At 44.3% G+C, this 23452-nt stretch overlaps 1 protein-coding gene across 1 annotated transcript in view; it reads right to left on the minus strand.

Moving 5' to 3' along the window:
* Positions 1 to 23452, minus strand: part of LOC144823384 (interleukin-18-like) — a 311324-nt gene that overhangs the window by 273134 nt on the left and 14738 nt on the right. Inside the window, exon 2 of the mRNA XM_078681847.1 lies at positions 12190 to 12247. Coding sequence (XP_078537973.1) covers positions 12190 to 12233 — 44 coding nt within the window. The 5' untranslated portion in view covers positions 12234 to 12247. The remainder of the gene's footprint in view (positions 1 to 12189; positions 12248 to 23452) is intronic.

Consider the following 23452-nt stretch of genomic DNA (forward strand, 5'->3'; position numbering starts at 1 on the left):
TCCAACTCACCTCCTATGCTGACGACACTCAAATAGTGTTGTCATTGACTGAGGGGGTGGAAAATGAAACAGGGGCACGTTTCCACGATTGTATGGGTGCCATCTCTGGCTGGATGTCCTCCAACTGTTTAAAACTAAACTCTAGCAAGACTGAGGTTATAAAGTTTGGAAACAATCCACTTTTGTGGACACCCGAATGGTGGCCAGAAGACCTTGGACCCTGCCCCTTACCCACAAGGAAAGCAAAAAAACGTGGGGTATTGGTGGACAATAAACTCACCATGGGTGACCAAATAAGTATGGTGATTTCGGCCTGCTTTTTGGCACTAAAAATCATAAGAAAAATCTAGTTTTTTCTCACTGAAAACAGCCTTAAGACAGTGGTAAATGCCATTATAATGTCACGTCTTGACTACTGTAATGATTTATATCTTAATGCCCAAAAACAACATATTAATCGGCTTCAACTTGCCCGAAATGCAGCGGCCAGACTGCTGTCAGGGACTCCGAAATTTGTCTCTGTAAAGGAAGAACTTAGACAACTTCATTTGTTCCCGGTCAAACAAAGAGTACGCTTCAAGGCACTTTGTACCATCTTCAACGCCATTAACGGAGTAGGACCTGATTTCCTGAGGCGTAAATTTTAATGTTACGTCACTGGAAGAATGTTACACTCAACAGGAGCCAAACAAGTTCTAGTCCCCTCATTCAAAAAAGTCAATTGGGGAGGCAGGAGCTTTATCAACTGTACTTCTAGGGCATGGAAGGGTCTTCCTTTTCATCTCAGGAATGCCCCGGATCTAATTTCCTTTAGAAAAGGTCTGAAAACATGGCTTTTTTCCCAGTAACACACATCTTTATGTTCCCCAGCAGGCAGAGCTTAGCGCCAGGACACCCCATGGTAACTGTGCGCTCTATAAGTGTGATTAACATAACATAACATAACATATGCACTATGTAAATATTGGTTTTTAATTTATCTGGTTACTGTATTTTTACACAACTTCTCCTTATCCGCATATGGATAAAAAAGCCAAAATATTACTGTTGTGAAAGAAAACCAAAAAAGACCCAAAGCAAATTAGTTGAAAAGAGACAAACACTTTATTAGAAAATGTCATAAAAATGTACAAAACCAGATAAGATCAAATGCTACTCAAAACTGCTCTAGAGAAGCATTGGAAAAAGGTGTTCAATGTTATTCCATGGATGACTATAAAAACAAGCATTTGCAATGCAATAGGTCTCGCATTTACGTGAGTTCGAGTTATTGGCATTTCTAAATGACAATGCTTTTATTTATTTTATGTTCTTAAAACAGATAAATAAAAGGCATTGTCATTTATACTGCCAATAAGTTAAACTCGCAAATGCAAGACCTATTTCCATTTGAAAAAATAGTGTTCGAAGGCTGTAATTAAAGCCTACCGAGTAACAACACTTGTAACAGGGCATCGCCATGGAAGGTTACAAAATGAGACATGGCGGTACTAAGGAGGGACTCCTAAACCTATTGACCAATGAACAGCCGCAGTTTACAGTGGACAATGACACAACAATCCAATTCAAAATATGGGCGGGAGTGGGCAGAGCTTCAAGTCCCTACCCGAATACGGCATGCCTCCCAGAGCAGCGCATGTGCTGCCCAGGCTGGACCTAAAAACAAATAGATGCCCATTTATTGGCTGATTTGTAAAACGGTAAACCAGAAAACCTAGACGCATCACGGCTTCCTCATGAATTTTATCAGGCAAATGATTTAAATTAAAACTCATTTTTTCATTATTACCTATGAAAGCACTTTAAAATATGTGACTTCATACTATCAGTTGCACAAAAATAGAACTATAAATAAGTACTTCTCAGTGTAGTGCTATAATGTGCCCTATTAGTGTCAAAGCTTCCACATGATAAATAAATACACGGTTTTTTTTTATTTTGAAGAGTCTTCATTATATTTTAGGTAAAGTTTGTTGTATGACTTGCATAGCAAATATTTTCAGGGCTTGGCTCGTGCATGTTGATAAGATCCAAGCCAAACCCTTGGCTGAGCTCTTCGTTAATTTTGTTGGCTCGTAGACCCCTATCTGCTTCCAGGTACCTGCACCGCTGCATCCTGGAATCTGGCCATGACGAGGGGTGCGTCGTGAGGCACAGCTACGGTCTCGGGGTTACTCTGGTTGAAGGACCCCGCACCTGCCCCCAGGCCTTGCTTTGCTGGCCACGGCACACAACGCCGCACCAGGTGCTGTCCCCCAGTGCACACTGACACTGCCCCCTCAGCAGGCGGCGTCGAGAGCCGGCTGAAAGTGCATGATTTGACAGTAGATTCAACACGATATCCCCAGACGCTGAATTACTGCCTGCCACTCGGCTCTCACCGGCCACGGCTGCGCGTGCCGCAGACCCACATTAAAATGACTTGTGAGCCACGCCAGGGCTGATTTATCACGCCTCTTCATCACGCCGCGGCTAATTTACAGGGTTATAAACCGGTTGCTGTTTCTCCTGCGTGGCGAGCAAGAGAAAGGGGCTTTCCTAAAAAATGTGACTTTTCGAAGTGTTTGTTAACGTAAACCCTTCTGTTTGTCGAGTGCCTTAAAGCCCAACAAGGGAGCTGGAAGTACTTTATTAGACATTTGCCTGATATGTAATCTGGAAAGTTGTGCTAGTACAACATGTTTTTTTATTGCTGCGACGTTTAGCGTAGTAAATGTCTATCAATAATAAACCATTGAATAAATAATTAAAAACTAGTAATTAACGAGAGCTTCTGTTACAGTGATGTTTTCAGGACAAAATTATCATATTCTAGTTCTAAGAATGAAACCCCAAAGCACAGGGTTTTAAGTGGAATGAATAAACAAGCAACGGCTACAGCAGCAGAGAGTCTCGGTTCAGCCCCCAGGGCGAGCAGAAGGAACCCATGTAAAACAAGCTAAAGCGAAATCATGGCGGAAAAGAGTAACCTGACCCACGAAGAATGCAGCTGCCACTCAAGGAGGCACTGCAGCTGCTGCCCTGCGTGCCGCTGTTCGCTCCCGCAAGGAAAACACTGTGGGAGTGTAGCTTTTCAAAAGAGGTGGGACATGCACCCCTGTATAGCCATTTACCGGCGTTGATTCCAAAAAGACGCAGGCAACAACCAACCCCATGCGTGGGGGGAGTCAGGCCCACGCAGAGTTACTTTACAATGCTTACAAGAAGCCTCGCAGAGCAGTGCATGCGCGCTGGCTCAGGCTCGACCTAAAAATTGAAAGAGGTGTCAACTATGCTGTTGCCTGAGACTTAGGCTTTATGTATGACAGACTCGTGAGTGATTAACCCTGGGTAAAAACTGGCGGTTAAAATCACTGAAAGTTTTTTATATCAGACTTGGAAACTTTTTGACAGTGAAAAATCTTTAATTCAGTCCGCGTGCTTTAGGAGAGAAGGGTTCCACAAGATTGGACACATTGTTAGAGTGTCCATCTTTGATGAGGCCCTAGATTTGACAAGTCTTCCGCTGTCCCATCTGACGTTGATGCTTTCGAGGCTGAGAGGCTAGATTTACTGCGACTGTGTGTTGAGTTCACTAGTTTAGTTTCATGTTACTAATCTTAAACTGCCAATGGCATTTCATCTTCTTTATGTGCAAATATATAATGTAGATACATTTTTTAAGTTTTCTGGAGGGTCTGTGTGCTAACATTCTTAGGGGCACAGTTGTAACCAGGGTGGTAGCCAGTAGCAGTATATTGTTGGTATTTAGCACACATAAATCCAATATTTCCCATTAGAAGAAGGCTTAGCGTTGTTATTGAAGAATGCACACATTTATACTACTAGTGAGGGCGCAGTAGCAGTCTAAAAGCCCAAGCAGGTTTCCGCTGATTCGGCCCACTTTTTTTCGGACATTTGTTGTGTTTCCAGGGCTGTGAAAACTCTGTTCTGTACTCTTAGGACTCTCTATTTCTTACTGGAATGTTTCCAACAGGTCTAACAGTGGCCATGCCTAAAGTCTAATGGGCTTTTTCATGCTTCCTTGGTTGGATTGGAGATTTTGGATTCCCTGATTTCTTGTTCACTGATTTGATTATTTTGTTTTCAAGAGTTTGCCATGCTACAGCTGTTAGTATTTCTTTGGTATGTCCTCCTCCTAAGCAATTAAGGAAGCGAGGATGAAGCAGATTGAGGCATAAAGTCTAAGTTACTTTAGTCAATTCTCATGACGGTTAGTCTCCTATTACTCATTTAATTTCATTTAGGCCTTTGTAGCTGCCGACCAGGATAGCCGTGGCATTCTTCTCAGGTTTTAGGAGAGATCCCTACACAGAGATCACTGGGGTCTAATGTATTTGTAATTGTACGTTCTTATTACATTTGAGTATGTTTAGAAAGGCCTTACCATTGACAGGCTGCCACACTTGTCTTCATCTCAGCCTCGTTTCTTGGACTCAAAATAATCAATTGCTCTGAGGATGATCTGATTTTTATAGGTGGAAATGCCATCAACATGTTTGATTAATTAGATGATGAATTAAGCCTCAACGTTTAGGATTATAGGCTAAAAATATCCATTTTATTGCATACTGTATCCGATTTCCCCGTTTTTAATTCAACAATTTTTTATGTTCTTCCACAGAATCTCTTCGTGTGAACCCTGGAGCACTCAGCACCTTGACTTTATCTATTTGTATTCATATCTTTGTTGAATTCATTACATCGTTTTAAGTAACAGCTGCCAGAGCTCTTTGATTAATTCAACTTTTGAAATAATGTTGCATATCTCAAGTGTACCCTAATGATGTAATTTCAATACCACTGCAAACCATTGTTGTGTACACACATAAATGCACTGGATTATTGCGCCACTCCTGTTTTGAATACATACACAGGGTTAGGGGTATAGTATAAAGTGAGTGTACGGTCAACGGCGGGAGCGTGGAACTTAGAAAAGGACTTCTGGAACAAAGAGAGAGACGGTAAATGATCTGCAGGCAGGCGACATGTCTCATAAGTAATGACTAAAACGAGGATGAGATAGGCATGGTGGTAAAGTTTTTTCGACTCGCTCAGCTTTTTCCTTCACTTAAGGACACATACGTTTTTGGTGCTGAACAAAAATACTCTCCCTTTCCACCGGAGCACATCTGGTATTTTGATATAAATATTTAGAAAGAAAGGCTATGTTATGTTTAACAAAAAAAAACTTTACAGACATTTAGCAAGATATATCTCAAATGCCTCAACGTACATATACACTATAAACACATATATATTTACCTTACTGCAAAGCACATGCTCTGTATGTTACATTTCAACAACGGTTCTTAATCCCTGCTCTTATTTTTCTTCTTCTTTATCTTACCTCTTTCCTGTCTATTCTCTCAACCTTCTTCTTTACAGTGTAGATTTTGTATAGCTCGTAGCTGCTCTGTGAATGCCAACTAGTAGTGTGGACTACTATACAGTTATGGAAACTTTATGCAGAAGAGGATAAAATAGCTTTGGAAGAAGCCATGAGTTATTATAAAATCGAGATTTCCAAAGGAAAAGAGAAATACTATATCAGAGCTATTATGGCTGCACCTAATAGCACCAGAAGCATATTCAGAATAATGAATGACCTCTCTAAACCAGATTGCCTTAAAAACAAGGTCACCACCACACAAGGCCTAGGTGATAGTCTGGATGTATTCTTTAACCCCTTCCATGCTGGTGACGAACCCCAGCCGTCACGCTCCACGGTGCTCGTGTGCTGATGACGGCTGGGGTTCGTCACGGCCCCGCCCTGTTCGTGCAGCTGCCGCACACGGGGGGAATCGCGGCCGCACGGAAGGGGTTAAGGAGAAAATCAGTAAAATCCTTGATGAGCAATACAGATCAATCAGTAGAGCCTGACCAGACTAGATCGTCTAAGAGGCCATCACTGGTTCAGAGGAATGACAAAGTGGATAAGGATAAGACAGAGCCACTGGAACATTTTGAGACTCTAGCAGAGGATGGCTTTAACAAGTTAGCCTTGAGTGTGTCCTCAGTGTCCACGCTGGATCCATTACCCCACTCAGTGTAGAAAGAATTGAAGAAGGAACTTTTCCCACAACTTTGGAAGATATGCTGCCAATCCTTGAATAGTGGAGTAGTACCAACACTATGGAAACAGGCAATAGGTATGCCACTTTTGAAGAAACCTACCTAAGACCCCCTGTCCCCCAAAAACTATAGGCCTATATCCCTTCTACCTTACCCAGTGAAAATAATAGAACAATTTTCTGCAAAACACTCTCTATCTTTCTTGAAACCAATCACAGATTGGAAGATGAATAATTTGGCTGTTGACAGGGAAATGGAACCGAAACCGTCCTACTAACATTGATGGATGAACTTAGAATGTGAGCAGACAAAGGAAAATCAGCCAAACTGATCCTACTGCACATGTCTGCCACATTCAAAACGGTCAATCATAGAACTCGCATGAATAGGCTCACTGCATTTGGAGTGGGAGGTACGGTAGCAAAGTGGCTCCAGTCCTACCTGTCTAATAGACAACAGGCTGTGGACCTACCCCCTTCCAATCTGAATTCGGAAACATTAAACAAAGTGTCCCACAGGGATCAGCAATTAGTCCAAAATTGTTTAATATCTAAATGAGCCCACTGATCTCAATCATCAAGTCATATAAAGTGAAAGATAATTCCCTGCAGTTTAACAGTGACAAAACGGAGATCTTATGCTGCATGGCAACGAAAATTCCTCTCCCCCTCCCAACCAATTATTGGTCCATTCGCTCAGATAAGCCCCCAATACCCTCAATGACAGTCCGTAATCTGCGTGTAGTTTTTGACAATATACTTAGCCTAGAAGCCCAAGTGAATAAAACTACGGGGACTCGTTTTTCCCTCATCAGAGCACTACGAAAGTTTCTTCCAATGATCCCTGTCTCGGATAGAGCCCTAGTGGTAAGAAGTGTCATCCTGAGCCAATTAGATTACTGTAATGCTCTGTTATTAGGTGCCCCAAACTTTTTGATTAAGAGACTCCAAACAATGGCTGTAAAGCTGGTCTTAACCCCTTGCGTGTGTCTGTCGGCCAAAGGCTGTCGCGCGCACTACTTTCGCCCACTCATTAAACCCGCCGCACCGTGGCGGAATTGCGGCCGCGGTAAATGGGTTAAACAGACCACACAGGTCATCTGCACCCATGTCTCTAAGGGAGCTCCACTGGCCCCCTTTGACCCAGAGGACACAGTTCAAATAACTCTGTATCATGTTTAGGGCACTACACGGTCTTGGGCTTATCCCGCTATAAAACACATTTAAATGGTATGCCCCGACAAGAAGCATACAATCTTCATCAGCCAACCTTGTAAGCAAGTCCAGGTTGAAAACAACGAGATTTGGAGGAAAAGCTTTCAGCATTGAAGCAGCTCAACTCTGGAATGAGCTCCCTCCAACTCTAAGACAGACAGAAGATCTATTACAGTTCAGAAAGAGACTTAAGACTTGTCTCTTTCCAAAAGAGTAAATCAGATCACAGGATGCTACCCAGCAATTACTACTTGTTCAGGAATGTGTGTCAGAACTTGTAATCACGTAATACAGTACAAGGATACCCGTAGGTTGACAGTGCACTTTATAAATAGATGTAACATAACATAGCATAAAAGTAGCTTCAACTTATATATAATTCTCACACACTTTTCCACTTGGGGAATGAGTAATCTCTTTGGTACTGTTACGTCTAGGGTTCCATTCACAGATCAAATAGATAAGAGAAAGTATTTCTGTCATTAAGATGCTGGTCAGACTGCCATCCGAGGTCCAGTGGGTGGCTGTCGGACTGCAGCGGTGTCATCGGCAGCGGTCGGTCTGACAGCCGGAATATGATGCATGCATCCAGTACTCAGACTGACCACTAAAAGACCGCCATCTCTAAAAATGCTTCTACGACCGCCATGTTTGTGGTCAGAGAGAAACAGCAGCAAATGGACTGTACATGTAGGGTTCCGACAGCCTGAATGTGATGGTCCAACTTCTCGGCTCGAGTTGTCAGAAACTAAGGATTTGGGATGCATACTCCCGTAAATCTGCTCCTATCCATCAGTCTCTGCCATGGATCCCTTTCTGCAGGTCCCCCCGACACCTGGGCATCTGAACCCCGATGTCTGCGATCCTGTGGGTGCCAGATTCCAGGTAAGTTCCTCAGTGGTATGTGTCCACATTGACTGGACTGTGCACATTCTCATACACCCTGCACATTGCAGCCTGTAAACATGCCATGACCGCTCTATCGGTAAGGAAATGTACAGGGTGTACCTTTGTACCCATGCTTCAAACTCCAAAAATAAACATGGGTCATACCATGAAAGCAGCTCTACTCAATTGCAGATCTCTCCGCGAGCACGCCTTAGAAATTTTTCATCTACTTGAGGACCAAAACCTCAACATTCTTTTCTTGACGGAGACATGGTTAGATGCGTATTCAGACCCTGACATTATCCAAGCCTTGCCCCACGGATACTCCCTCTCTAGATTGGATAGAAAAGACGGTAGGGGGGGAGGCATTGCCATAGCTACGAAATCCCCTCTAGTTTGCTCCTTAGCTCCTATACAGATCGATCATAGTGAAGCTGGATCCTTTACAATAAATACCGGCCCCAATCACTCCCTATCAGGCATTCTGATATATCGTCCACCTGGCAGAATGTATGATTTTACTTCTACCTTAATGGAAGCCATTACTCACTTAGCACTTAGAAAATCGAGACTTCTAGTGCTGGGTGATCTCAATGCTCATTTTGAAGATCCACTAGACAATGATGCCACAGAGATTCGAACGGAGCTTCTTTCGGTTCAACTTGAAATGAAAAACAAGGAACCATCTCATCAATTAGGTCATTTACTGGATCCTATCTTCGGTAACTGGCAGGGAGTTCACACCTTAGAGCCCCTGCCCATACCTTGGTCGGATCACTACATCATTCCGATTACGATTCAATTGGATAGAACTGAGCACTTCCAACATCAATCTCTGCGATATAAACGCAGAAAATGGAAGAGCTTTTCAATAGAATCCTTTATTCAAATCATTCAGGAGGAAGGCCCTCCTAAAGGGGAAGATTGTGAAGCAGCTAGTAACAACCTAAATAATATTGTAACCAAGGCCCTTGATGCTACTGCCCCCAGTCGTAGCATGACCAATGCCAGGAGATTAAAAAAAGCTGCTCCCTGGTTTAGCCTAGAACTCCAGACCATGAAAACAACTTGCAAAAAACTTGAGAGAGCTTGGCGCCAGAATTTCTGTGCAGAAACTAAAATGAAGTACAAAAACTCACAAAGAGAATACTACAAATCTGTACGTTTGGCCAAGGCAGAGCACTATCACTCTCGTATAATGGAAGCAGGTAATTCCTCGAAGGAACTGTTCCTGATTTATAAAGAAATATCTGTAGTGGATACGAATGCCTCTACTCAAAACGATTCTGTGGAATCATGTAATGAAGTTGCACAATACTTCTCAGGCAAAATCAACAAAATATATACAAGCTTTTCCAATCATGTAGAGTCGGCTTCTGACTTCACAGAAAATGACTGTCTTATTAAAACTTTAAAGTGCCTTAAATCTTTTGAAGTTCCCCTGTACGAAGTCCTGTCTCAATTGTGTAATAAAATCAAATCGGGCTCTCCCCGAGACCCGGCGCCTCCGAAAATTTTAGCTGAAGCCTTCCCTGCTTTAGAACCTTATTACAGACATCTACTCCAGATCTCATTCTCCACAGCTTGCCTGCCGGCGGATTGGAAACAGGCAGTTGTACTACCGATCAAAAAAAAGCCGAATGTCAGCCAAGACATTATGGACAACCTCCGGCCAATTTCTCTGCTACCATATTTAGCTAAGCTAGCCGAGAAAATTGCTAACATCCAACTCATGGAACACCTTGAAGAACACGATGTCTTCCATAAATCCCAGTCGGGTTTCAGATCCAATTTTTCAACGGAAACGGCTCTCCTTAGGGCCACTGAAACCCTACGAGAGGGAGCAGATGAGGGCAAGACCATGGCCCTCATCATGCTCGACCTCAGTGCCGCGTTTGACACTGTAGCACATTCCATCTTGCTACAGTGTCTAAACAAAGCCGGAGTAACCAACAAGGCACTGGGGTGGCTGAAAGCCTTTTTGATCGATAGAAGTTTCCAAGTCCAAAGAGGGACGTCCCTCTCAGACAGCGTAGTGCTTGAACAGGGGGTGCCTCAGGGCTCGGCCCTGAGTCCCACCCTGTTTAATCTATACATGGCCCCCCTGGCAGAGGTGGTGCAATCGTTCGGCGTGGAGCTTGTCTCTTACGCCGACGATACGCAACTCTTAATATCTTTGACGCAAGCCCCCTCCAGGGAAGCTGACAACTTTAATAACTGTATGAGCAGGCTGGCCTCTTGGATGACAGAGCACTGTTTAAAACTGAATGGAACCAAAACGGAGGTCATCATTATTGGAGGTAATGAGACCAATTGGACTAAAGAATGGTGGCCCACCTGCCTGGGTCCCCTGCCCCCTCCTAGTCGGGAGGCAAAGAATTTAGGAGTCTGGGTGGACAATAAGCTATCTTTTGATAGCCATATAAAGAGAACTGTAGGCAAGTGCTTCGGAGTGATGAAGACACTCAACCGCACTCTGGACTTGTTGCCTCTCAACTCCAGACGGACTATGACGCAGGCACTTATAACTTCCCGGATTGATTACGGGAATGTTTTACTCTTGGGCACTTCAGAGAAAAATATAAAAAAATTACAGGTCCTACAAAACTCGGCCGCGCGCCTAGTATTAAGACTGCCCCGTAGAGCCCCTTCACGACCCTCGTTGGCAACTCTCCATTGGCTGCCGATCAAGAAGAGGATCATTTTTAAAGCTCTGCTATGGTGTCACAAGATCATCCATAATAAGGCACCTGCCTATATGTCGGACCTGGCTTCTTTATACGAACCCAACAGAACCCTCAGATCCCAAGGGACAGGTCTGCTCACAATTACACGTCCTAAAAAGGCCAGAATGGGCGGCAGATCCTTCCGCACGATGGCAGCGAAGCACTGGAACCTCCTGCCTTTGGACACCAGATTGGAGGGCAATGAGACCTCCTTTAGGAAGAAACTGAAGGCTTGCCTCTTTAATCTGTGATAGGCTCCTCTCCTCAATTCTCACTCTCTCCACAGCGCGGGGACACGCCGGGAGGCGTCACCAGGCGCTTTACAAGCTCTTTTAAACTAAACTTAAACTAAACACTCCAGCAATGGGGTACATGGTGCACAAGTTAGACCCCGACATAGTTCAGCCATGTATGTACAATTTCACATGTTTTCTGTGCATTTGTACCCATTTACAATGATATATTCAGCCGCAGCAGCGACCACCGCTTTATCAGCGATTGCATTGTAAAAGCTGTCAGAATCAGACTGCGGCCACGGCACTCAGATGGGCAATCTTATCGTCATCGTAATGAGGCCATAGTGCTCTCAGGGAGATGGTCATATATTATCCTCAATTGGAGTTTTTACCAGCTTTGTTGGAGCAGTCATATGGCTGGGAATGTAAAAAGTATAGATGGGGTTGGTTGCACAATAGGACAATGCCTAATAGCTGTATTTGTTCTTGGAACGTGTAAAATCCTTGCACCTGTCCTATGTGTGAACTTGGAGGTTTATTTTACTCAAGAAGTTCAAGAATATCTGCTGTGTGGAAATGCAGAATGATGAAAGAGTGTATATATCTGACTTTCTCTGCACAAACTGGGTGCACATTCTTTATATCGAGAAGAGAATGGGAATATCATCCAAAGTATTGAGGACAAAAATATTGACAGGTAAGTATGTATAGATTTTTTATATCTACCCCCACATCAGTGTCCCTTCATTATACTTTCCTGTATGCACTCACCTTTCTATATTTTGGTCCTCAATATTCTGGCTATGATATTAAAGTGTCACAAAATTAGCTCCTTGATAATCAATACTAAAATCCATTGATTTATTTTTAAAATGTGAGATACATTTCCCAATACTTGATACTGAGTTAGTCCAGGTGAATTTCCCTGCGGTGTGCCTTATGTCTTGCATCGCCGTTCAAAGTGGTCTCTAAATATGGCTCAGTCTGATTGGTTGATATGTCAAGTTAATGTTCTTTGATTCGTTTTCTGAGTTCGGAAGTAATACTTACATTGATTTACTGCTTTCTGTAACTGAGTCATTACTTGCAGCCATTGTTGAAAATGTTGCTGTAAAAAGTATAAGCAGAGGGTCAGGTTCGTATTTAGAATAGATGAATGATACAGTAAATATTCATTGTGTTGTAGTAACTGCATGTTGCATTCTTTGACGTGATTGTAGCAGTTAGTCAACACATCACTCCCATATTCCCTTTATGAGCTTGTTTCAACAGATGTTTGTCACTGACAAAATATTTAGAAGGCATTCATTGAGCTGCTAAAGGTGTACATGTTGAAATGTGAAGTTCTCTGTAAGCCACTCCCAATCAACATAGACTTAAAGATGATCTTTTATTCAGAAGGCCTGATTTACAAATTGCATTTTTGAGTAAATTTACACTTTTGGGTAGGACTGGTGAAAAATGTTATTTACACCGGAGTAATCAGAGAAATTTCATTAATTTCATGTTACTCATTTGAGGCAACATTGCTGAGAATTATGCAATTGCGCTAGTTTGCATAATTATGCGTAATTAGGCGCAAAAGTCCTACTGCAGAAGCATTTAGGTACACAAGCTTGAGGGGCTGCTGCTGTTCATGTTCTGTAGCATTTAGCGATATTTTCATACAGCTAAATGCATCCTAATGTACAATTTGGATGCAGAGGTGCATTTTGCATTGCAATAAATGCAAGATTACTCTCCACATATTTCTACTTAATGTGATACAATTGTGCTGAAATTTCAAGTAATTATGCTACAGTAAATTATGCGTTATACCCACCCTTACTGTTAAGTATGTTTCCTACATTTAGTTATTTACAAACTACACTTTTATAGTATTTTACACATTTGTAGTAAGTTCAGCATTACCCATGGTCAACTACTGCTACTGCAACAACCTCCCATCAAAAATAATGGCGGTACAGACTTAAAATAACCCCCCAAAAGATTGAAATAAAACCCCTAAGGAAATTATCTTATACTAATTTAAATTGTTTCATTTAGTTAACAATATGATAAATACAAATTAATATTTAAAACACATACACAACCAGTGCTTATTTAATATTTAATTATAAAATACTTAATAACATATATTCTTTGATAGGTTAATACATATTTTATATTTTGTTTATGTATGTCTTATTTATTTAGTGTCACATTGGGTAATAAAAATCCATCAAAAATAATGCAGACAGTAAAAGACAAATCTACAATAAGTATGATCACAAACAAGAAACCAATGAGAGTTTTTGATCAACGTCAATCAATACTAATTTCATGTGCTAAACTAATATTAGCTAGGGCATGGATCAGCCCCAATACACCCAATGCCATGGACTGGTGGTATCTAGCAATCGAAATTAAAACAATGGAGGGTACTCTAGCGGAATTAAGAGGCACTAGGTCTCTTAAGAAGTTCGAGAAAGGAGGAGGAGCTTGGCGGGCATCCGAGATGGCCGCGTGAGCACAGCGCTCTCCGGACCCTCGCCGCTCCCGGCATTTTATCCTGGCTGAATCCTGATTTCTTGCAAGAATTCGTGTAGGGGACGTTTGGCTGATTACCCTGGCACTTTTCGGAAATTGATTTGGATCTCGTAATCCTGAGAAATGATGCTCTGAACTTTTGGGCTCCGCCCTTGAGGTGCGCCCGGGACGGGGTGCGGTTCTGTAGCCGTCCTGCAATTGAACAACAACGGCAGGAGATCTGGCCTTGTGGGTCCCCCCTTCCTAAGTTTCGGTTTCGATTCTGTTCCGACTTGGGCCACGGGTGTGGATGTCGTGTTGCCGCTGAGACTTGGAGGCAGATCGGCTGTTGGACTTTCATGCGACCTATTTGCTGGCCTGGCGACCTCTACCCGAGTTGTGCCCCTTTTTAGTGTACTTTTGATCCTGTACTTTGGGTGTCGGGCCCGTCGACTCTGGTGGCTTGTCCTGTGACGCATCTTCAAAATGGCGGGCAGAGGGGACAGAGAGACGCGCAAGACGAAAACACCTCTGCGCGGAGCTCCGGTTCAATCGAATGTCATGGACCGTTATACCCATTCTAAGGGGTCCCCCGGAGCTGCCCTGCCTGGTTCCAGTATAGCAACCGAACGAGTTTTGGAAGAGTCGGCGGAGCCCTCCCTACAGGATATCATGGGCGCCATCTCGGGTGTGAGGGAATCCATCGGCCTACAGTACGAGGCCTTGGCCCATAAACTTGACACCGTGGCTATTGAGGTGAATCTGATTCGTGCTGATCTCGGCAAGACGAATGAGAGGGTACAATCATTGGATATTAAATCGTCTAGCCTTACGAAGGACGTCTCGGAGCTCCAGACAGAGATCGGAAATCTCCGTCGGGGGAACGACTTCATGACCCGTCGCCTGGAGGATTTTGAAAATAGGGCGCGTCGCTGCAATGTTCGCCTGGTTGGTGTACCGGAGAACCCTGAACCCCACTCGGTGGATCTCCTGGTTGAGGATCTGGTCTTGAACCATCTGGCCCCTTCTGGTCTTACAAAATTTTTCACGGTGGAACGCGCACATCGTGTTCCAGGGGGCAAAGTCAAGCCGGGAGCCCCGCCGAGACCCATTGTAGCGAAGCTTTTTCATTATAGAGACCGGGACGCTATCCTGCAGGCCTCGCGGGTGAAGGGCCCGGTGGCCTTTGAGAATGCTACGGTGAACTTTTACCCGGACTTTTCTCAACAGGTTCAGAGACAACGTATGGAGTTTCGTGGTGCCAAGAAACGTCTTCGGGATCGGGGCCTACGTTACGCCATGCTCTTTCCCACCAGACTTCGGGTCGAATACAATGAACGTACCCTTTTCTTTGATCGGCCAGATGTTGTTAATGACTGGCTGGACTCGTTGCCTGATCGTCCTCCTGAGACTGACTCCGCCGCTCACCCGGGTGGTGCCGAAGGTGGTGCGGAGATCTAACTGTTCGGCTCTTATGTCTTATTTTGAATACACTGTCAGGAGTGTTGGCCGACGTCCCTCTACATTGTGATTATTTTGTCTTTCATTAGTTATTTTTGTTCTTGCTGAGGTCGGGGGGAGGGTGGACCGGAGACCTTTCCTCCTCCGGGGTCTTTGTGTAGAATAGGGGTTCTTGGGCGCAAGGCACACTGCAGGTTGGGGTGGCTCTTTAGCTTTTTGCAGGGGTGCAGGGTGGGGGGTGTTTCTCTTCAGTTTGGGGGAGGGGGTTGGGAAGTTTTTTCTTTTCTGTGTGTTGTTTTCAAGGCGAGTTGCTCCTGTGTCTGCTGCTGTTTCTGATGTCTAGCTCATAGACGAGGGGTCTTGGCTCGGGCGGCTGGGATGGGGGGTAGAGGGTTGAAATTTCTTTCCTGGAACGTTAATGGCCTGGGAGATCGTATTAAGCGCAGTGTTGTCTTAAAATGTATACGACGTCTGTCACCGGACATTGTTTTTATGCAAGAAACCCATTTGATTGGTAATGTTTGTTATGCAATGAATAGATGGGGCTACCGCCTTGTGGCGCACTCGGGGTTCACCTCCGGATCTAGGGGTGTGGGTATTCTTGTTCGAACCTCCCTTCCCCTGGCGATAGATGAGGTGATTCACGATGATCGTGGGAGATATACTGTCTTGGTGGGTAGATATGAGGGCCGCACCCTATCTCTCTTCAATGTTTATGTTCCCCCGGGTTTGCAGGCTTCTACTTTTACTGATTTGGGCCGTGTTTTGTTAGATCTCCCTGATAGTACTCTCTTTCTGGCCGGTGATTTTAACTCGGTGCTTTCCGGCCTTCACGATCGCCATCCCCCTAGAGATACCCCGCAGGCTCAGCAGTGGTTGGGTGGGTTTCTAGATACCTTTGGCCTTGTGGACTGCTGGCGACTGTTGCATCCTACTCAGCTCCAATACACCTTCCATTCTGGGGCTCATGGCAGTCTGTCTCGGCTGGATTATTTCCTGATGCCCGCCGCCCACTCATCGGCGGTTCGTGAGATTTTACATTTGCCAAGGGGTATTTCTGATCACTCGCCGCTCTGGCTTCGTTTCGAGGTTGGGGTAGAGGCGGCGGGCCGAGTGGCTCCCATTAACCCTTGGTATCTTTCCTCCCCTGAGACTCGTACCCTCTTGCTCAAGTCCATGGATGCATATTTCCTGGAAAACGAGGGGTCGGTCTCTTCGGCTGTGTCCCTGTGGGAGGCATTTAAAACTGTGATTCGTGGACAGGCCCTTTCCCTGATTGTTGAGGCTAAGAAGGCTGGGAGGAGGGAGGTGGTGGACCTCGAGGGGGAGATTTCTGCTTTGGAGGACGAGTTGGAGTCTGGCGTCACGCCTGAGAAACTCCATGCCCTGGGTCTGAAACAGTTTGCATACAAATCCTTGGTCACTGACGCTGCAAAGGTGATGTTTCGTGAGCAGCAGGGCAGATTGTATGATGTGGGTGATAAAGCGGGCAAACTCCTAGCGTGGTTGGACAAGAAAGAAAGAGTTAATCGTGTGGTGCCCGTCATTCAGTCTGCGAGTGGTGAGAATGTGATTGATCCGACTGCCATTGTTGATCGTTTTGCGGAATACTTCCGTGTGGTGTATGCTCCCGTGTCTGTAAGGGATGTTGCCGACTCCCGCCTTCTTCTACGTGATATCACTTTGCCCTGTGTCACCGACTTGGACCGTATTGCTTTGGACTCCCCTTTTACGAATGATGAGATAGCCACTGCAGTTCGTTCGCTCCGTTCGGGCAAAGCATTGGGCCCGAACGGTTTGCCTATTGAGTTGTACAAGTTGCGCCCCGATAAGGTGGCGCCGTATCTTCGCGCCATGTTTCTAGAATCTCGTGAGCGGAACATACTTCCTTATGATCAGCGTCTGGCGACAATTGTTGTCATCCCCAAAGAGGGTAAACCGCGTGACCTCTGTTCCTCGTATAGGCCCATATCCCTATTAAATGTTGAACCTAAGGTGTTGGCTAAACTTTTGGCGACCCGTCTCCTTTCGGTTCTTGGGGATTTGGTCCATCCGGATCAGTCTGGCTTTATCCCGCATCGAAACACTGCTCTGAATTTACGTCGCCTCCACGGCGTGCTGGCGAGGGCGGGGCTTTTGACTGAGCCGGCCATTTTGGCGTCCCTGGATGCCTCCATGGCCTTTGACACTGTGGAATGGCCCTATCTATGGGCGACTCTTGAGAAATTCGGATTCGGGTGCGAGTTTATTAGCTGGGTTAGACTATTGTACGCGGAACCTCTGGCACAAGTTGTAGTGAACGGTAGAGTGTCTGCTCCCTTCTCCTTGGGCAGGGGTACCCGTCAGGGTTGCCCCTTGTCCCCTCTGTTGTTTGCGCTCGCTCTTGAACCGCTGGCGGCCTGGCTCCGTTGGGAACCATCCCTCAAAGGGATTCGTTGGGCCCCGGACTTCGAAGACCGCGTCTCGCTTTATGCTGACGATATCCTCTTGTATCTTACTTCCCCTCGCAAGTCTTTATCTGTTTTATTTGACGTTCTTGCATCCTTTGGCGCTAACTCAGGCCTCGTCATCAACTGGTCCAAGTCCTGTGTATACGTTTTATCTGGTATCTTGCCTCCGTTGCCGAGTAGACTTCCTCTTCAAGTGGTCCGGGATGGCTTCAAATACTTGGGGGTTTTTGTTACCCTGGACCCGTCCCTTCGTTTCGATCGTAATCTCCTTCCCCCGTTGCTTAGGCTCCGTTTGGACGTTGCCCGTTGGCGCAAACTTCCCTTGTCTCCCCTGGGTCGGGCGGCCCTGTTTAAGATGATGTCACTACCGCGGTTTCTCTACGCTCTCCAGAATTATTACGATCCCATCCCTAAGGCCTATTTTCGGGAGATTGAGAGCCTTCAGAGGCAATTTATTTGGGATGGGCGACCGCGCATTGCTCTCGCGAAACTTTCCATCCCGTGGTATGATGGGGGCATGGCGCTCCCCGACGTTAAGAGATACTACTGGGCTTCCCATCTGTCCGCTATTAATCACGCTATGTTCTCGCCAGGTCGTAATCCGGCGTTTGAGATGGATAAACTTCAGCTTCCGGGAGGTGACTTTAATAGAGTGCTCTATTCTCGCTCCGCTGGGCGCCATCTTGTGGGACCTACTTTGATTGCTTTGTCGGTGTGGCGTGCCGCGAATGTAAGCCTGGGCTGGGAGGATCGCTTGACGTTGGCGACGCCGCTTTATGCTTCAGAACGTCTGGGCGGTCTTTGGTCCTCCAAGGGTTTTGACCGTTGGGGCTTGATTGGGATCTCTAAGGTGGGGGATGTGTACTTTAAGGGTTCTGTGCGCCCGTTTCAGGCCCTCCAGGCTGACTACGGCCTGAGTAGTCGGGAGTTCTTTCGTTATTTACAGGTCAGGCACGCTTTGGTTTCGGTATTTGCTCCTGGTGAGATTCCGCCTGACTCTTCCCCCCTTGAAGACCGTATCCTTGACGAATATCTTCCTGATAGCACTATCTCCCTGATTTATAAGAAGTTGATTAACAATCGGACTGACTTATTGGCCCGACTTCGGGAACAGTGGGTGGGAGATGGGTTGGAACTTGATGATGAGGACTGGCAGTCGGCCCTCTCCTCCCCGAAGGAGGTGGCTATCCCGGCTCGACTCCGTCTGGTCCAATTGAAGATCCTTCATCGGGTGTACGTGACGGGACCGCGACTGATGGTGATGGGCTTTTCCTCCGATGGACTGTGTAAGCGTGGATGTGGTTTGCGTGCTACTTTCCTGCATATTCTTTGGGAGTGCCCGTTGGTGGCTGCTTACTGGGTGGCTGTGCTTGATCTGATGACTGTGGTGACAGGGATGTCCTTGCGTCCGGAACCTCGTCGCTGTCTTTTGAATGTTTGGGAGCCCACTGACTATTCGGTGGCGCAAACTAGGTGGGCCACCCTGGGCTATATGATTGCGAAGCGAGATATTGCGCAACTCTGGGGGGCCTCCAGGCCCCCTGCCCTCTCGCAATGGGAGGATAACATGGACTGGTCCATGTTCCGTGAGAAAACCGTCTATGTGGCCAGGGGCAGACCCGGGGCATGGGTGAAGGTGTGGGGTCAATGGAATGAATACCGTGGCGACATTTGTACTCCTCCCCTTGTGGACACTATTGAGGTTACCCTGTCTCCTTAGGCTAGCGTTCTCGGAATCTTCATATAGGGACTGAGCTGGAGCTTCCGGCTCTCCCCCCTTCTTCTTCCTGATCTCTGCGCCCCTTCCCCCCCCCACCCCCCTCCGAACTCCTTAGTGCTTAGAATTTTGCTACTGCACTTCCTTTGCTGTCCCCCCCTTGCGTCCCTTGGGCTGACCTTCAGTGATACACTCTCGCCTTTTTGTATGTTTGTTCTTTTATATACATAAAACCTGTTTTTTGCTCTGTATATAATGTGGAGTATAGCATTGTAGATTGACTGTTACCTCTGCGGGCATAAATGATATGTGTCTACTCCTTTTTAGCGGCTGGCCCGTGTGGTTGTAGGCCCATCTTTGTACCTTCTTGCTTACTCGAATAAAGGTTTTAAAAAAAAAAAATTAAAAAAAAGAAGTTCGAGAAAATCTGGGGAGATTTAGATTAAATTGAATAACGTTAAGACTAACTCCGTCTGACAAAATTGATTATGTTGTTGTATTTTTAGTTTCTATGCTATTGATTTTATGAATTTCTGTAAAAATTTTCACTTATGTATGAGACATATCTGATTTTACTTATAACTTTTTCTGTACCTAAACAAAACTCTTGTAAAAACTAAGGTCATTTAACTCAAAACACAGAATGATGTGAAACTACTGTGAAATCCTCTGTTCCGAACCAGGTGAAAATAAAATAAAAAATATTTTAAAAAAAAGAGAGTTTTTGATCAACGTCTATGTTGCAAAATCCAACAGCAAATACATAAGTACTAAAATACAAATTTACAATATATATATATGTGTTGAGATATCTAAAATACACAGAGTAAAATTGATTTAAAAAAAAACAGCCATCCAGCTGACAACTAAAGTGCAAGATGAGGTGATATTACATAATTATAAAATGCTTCCTCTTGTACCAAACTAATTCAAAATATTTGGCCATGGAAAAAATATCACGTGGGCTATTGTCATATTTACAATCCTACATGCATCATTACACGATTTTATTCTCAACAATCAGCAAAGGGGGACAATCCCTCTAGATCTCTGTTTTCGATAGGCAGAGCAAAAAAAACAACACAATAGGATCGTCACTTTCCTCACTTAGGCTAAAAGTGGGACAATCCTTTGAGGTAATCGCTTCCGGCTTCCATTTTTTAGTAAAATAGGCCAATTATAGAATTCCCAGCCTTCTTTTAATGTACAAAGCTCTTGTTTTTGCTGGGGTAATATAATCTAAAAATTCTTCAAATCTAGGATCAAATGTAGTCAATAGGAAAATGCTAGTCAACCAGTCCATTGTTGAAAATCTTTGCCAACACTCCCACTCACAATTTCAGAATCAGTTTCTAGCACTAATATGTGAAGATTTGGTAGTAGAACCAGTATTGTGCCAGAAGTCTCTCAAGCCCAATGATGTCAAGGTAAGTTTGATGTGTTCAAGTCAGAAGATATTAGATGTAGGAGGTCTGTGTAGATTATCTTTAAGCACACTTTATATGGTTCTAGCTCTTTTGTGGACCAGATGCAAAGCCATTAAAGAACTGGTTTCGGGCCATATGTAGGTAATCACTATTTACTGATTTTTAAATACCGAATTTTACCGATTCTGTATTTGAAAATCGGTAAATAGTATGTAGGTAATAATTCTGTAAATTTTACGAATCGGTAATATTTGCTATTACCGATTCGGTATTAACCGATTCGGTAATTCCCATTCATTCCTATGGGCCTGGAGGCCCATAGGAATGAATGGGAAGCCATTCACTATTATCGATTCGGTAAATACCGAATCGGTAATAGAGGTAACATATCCAAGGGTGGCAGGGTGTCACATTGACACCCTGTTGCACCCCTGAATCGTGCTTGTGTGCACATGTGGCACACATACATGCCCTAAGGGCATGTATGTCTGCCACATGGCACTGACAAAAAAGCTAACTCATAGTTGGTGGTAAATAACGAATCCTGAATACTAAAATGCACTCACTTGAGTGCCTCCTACATAGGTTTCAGGTATTTTATGAATTCGGTAATTTACCGATTCCTTAAATTGCCGATTCGGTAAATTACCGAATCCTTGAAACCTGCCTCCTACATCTCACATCCCTAAACACCGGTCGGTAACAGTGAAATTTACCGAATTTCACCATTACCGACCGGTATTGCCTCACCTACATATGGCCCTTAGTCTTAAAAAGGACCCCTATTGGCTTGAAAGCCAGATCTACTCTTAGCAGTATTTGGGGTGTGCTATTAGATAAGCTCAGCAGGAATCTAATAAAAATTATCTTCTGCAGCCCTCAATGTGTGTCTGTTGGAATGATCCGAAAGTTCTGAGCTGGATAGGGTAGCCAATACTGCTTGAGCCTGTAGTGCTAGAGGCACTCTTGTGGTCTGACACTCTGTGATGACCTTTGACTACCATAATCTTAATTGACTTTGGTGTGTTATTTTATCCTAGCCTGAATGTTCAACGTCCTGCATATGCCTTTTTTCTCTTAAAGGTTTCTTTCTTGTAATCTTGCAGTCTTTCAGTGGGAGCTGTCACGGAGTAGGACAGCCTTGCCAAGAACAGAACGTGTGGGATGTGCATTTGAAAGCATGAGAGAGAGAGAGAGGTTTGGAATGTACTTTTTTGTCTCAAAGTGCAGTGTTATGAGCAGTGGTACACAAATGTGCACTGTGTTGTACATTGAGAGATGAAGTATGTGATGCAATAAGCGGTGGTGCACAAATGTGCTCTGTGTTGTACAAATATTAATTTCTTACTATTGGCTTTGACATGGCCTCATGTCATCCTACATTCTGACTCTGCCTGGCTTGAGCTTTATCTGCACACACAGCCACGCTTGCAAGTTGTTTGGCTTAATCACGTTCAAGGATTGTTTTGTGAGAGATTGTTTAAAGTACCCTGGAAGGCTTTCGTGAGCTTCATTAAGATAAAGGCTGGAACATGTGAGAATGTAGAGGGAACAAGGGAACACCTTTCTGCCATGGAATGCTTGCTTGAAAGCTGGCCAGTCCCAGTAAGTGTCCTTATGCAGGGAGGAAGATGCTCAAAACTTCTAGTGTGTGCTTTGAGAATATAAAACTGAGCTTTGTTGAGAGCTGTGTTGGGAGCTCACTTACAGAGTAGACGTACTGCTGTAAGACAAACGGAACCTGAGTCCAGGTCGAGAGTCCAAGCCAGCTCTGAATGCCCCCCCCCTCCTTGAATTGGCAAGTTTGTCGAGTGAACGATCAGGTGAGGTGACTTGTTTCTGGCTAGTGCCATTATAATGCGTGGTTCCAGTGGCTGTGGTTATTTGAGGTGTTTGCGTTTTGATTATTGCCATAGTGATGTGTGGCAGTGGCTTTGGTCATTTGAGGTGTTTTCTTTGTGATGTGTAAATGAGTCAGAGTGCAAATCCAAAGTAATCGTTTGAAGTATTCAGTATATATATATATATATCTTTCTTATCTCTTGCAAGACATCCCATAACATTTTCATGAGTATTATCTCATATTATTTGCTGCTTGTTTATTAATTAGTATTATTCATGCATTTAACTGTTGCATTTACCAAGTGTGTTATTAGTGCTTGCATATAAATATATATATATACATATATATATCTCTGGTTGAATTTGAATGTGATTCATTTTGGCATCTGGGAAAGCCTTTCTGTTAGAGAGCATTGCATAAATGAAAACCCCAAGCCGTATTCTAAAAAAGAGGGTATTTGCATTTTGTAAAATAAAACCCTTTTCTAGGTGTTGTTGTGTTTTATGTATCCTGCTTCGCCGTGTTTGAGCCAAAGTGTGGGAGATTCTGTATTACCTGAAAGGGGAAGCAAGACAGAGCTCTATACATTTTTATTGGATTGGAGGAGAAGCAGTTGTACCTTCGATCTCACACCAAATCATAAAAGATGTTCCAATAAAAAATGCTCTTAGTGATCTTTGAGTGCCAAGACTGTGAAACTCTTAGAGTCTGACCCTAGGTAATCAAATTCAGATATTCTATGAAAATGTACCCAACCCAATGGCATTTTGCCCCTAAAATCCTTGCGTGGGTTTTTTACCATGTATTTCACTTTCAGAGAGGTAATCTGTAAGACATATATGGTGTAGTAAGTAGCATACCTCTTTAATATAGTCTGCAACTCTTTTGGTGTTATTGAAAACAAAAG

Source organism: Lissotriton helveticus, chromosome 3_1 (assembly GCF_964261635.1).
Source record: "Lissotriton helveticus chromosome 3_1, aLisHel1.1, whole genome shotgun sequence".
NCBI classification, from domain to species: Eukaryota; Metazoa; Chordata; class Amphibia; order Caudata; family Salamandridae; genus Lissotriton; species Lissotriton helveticus.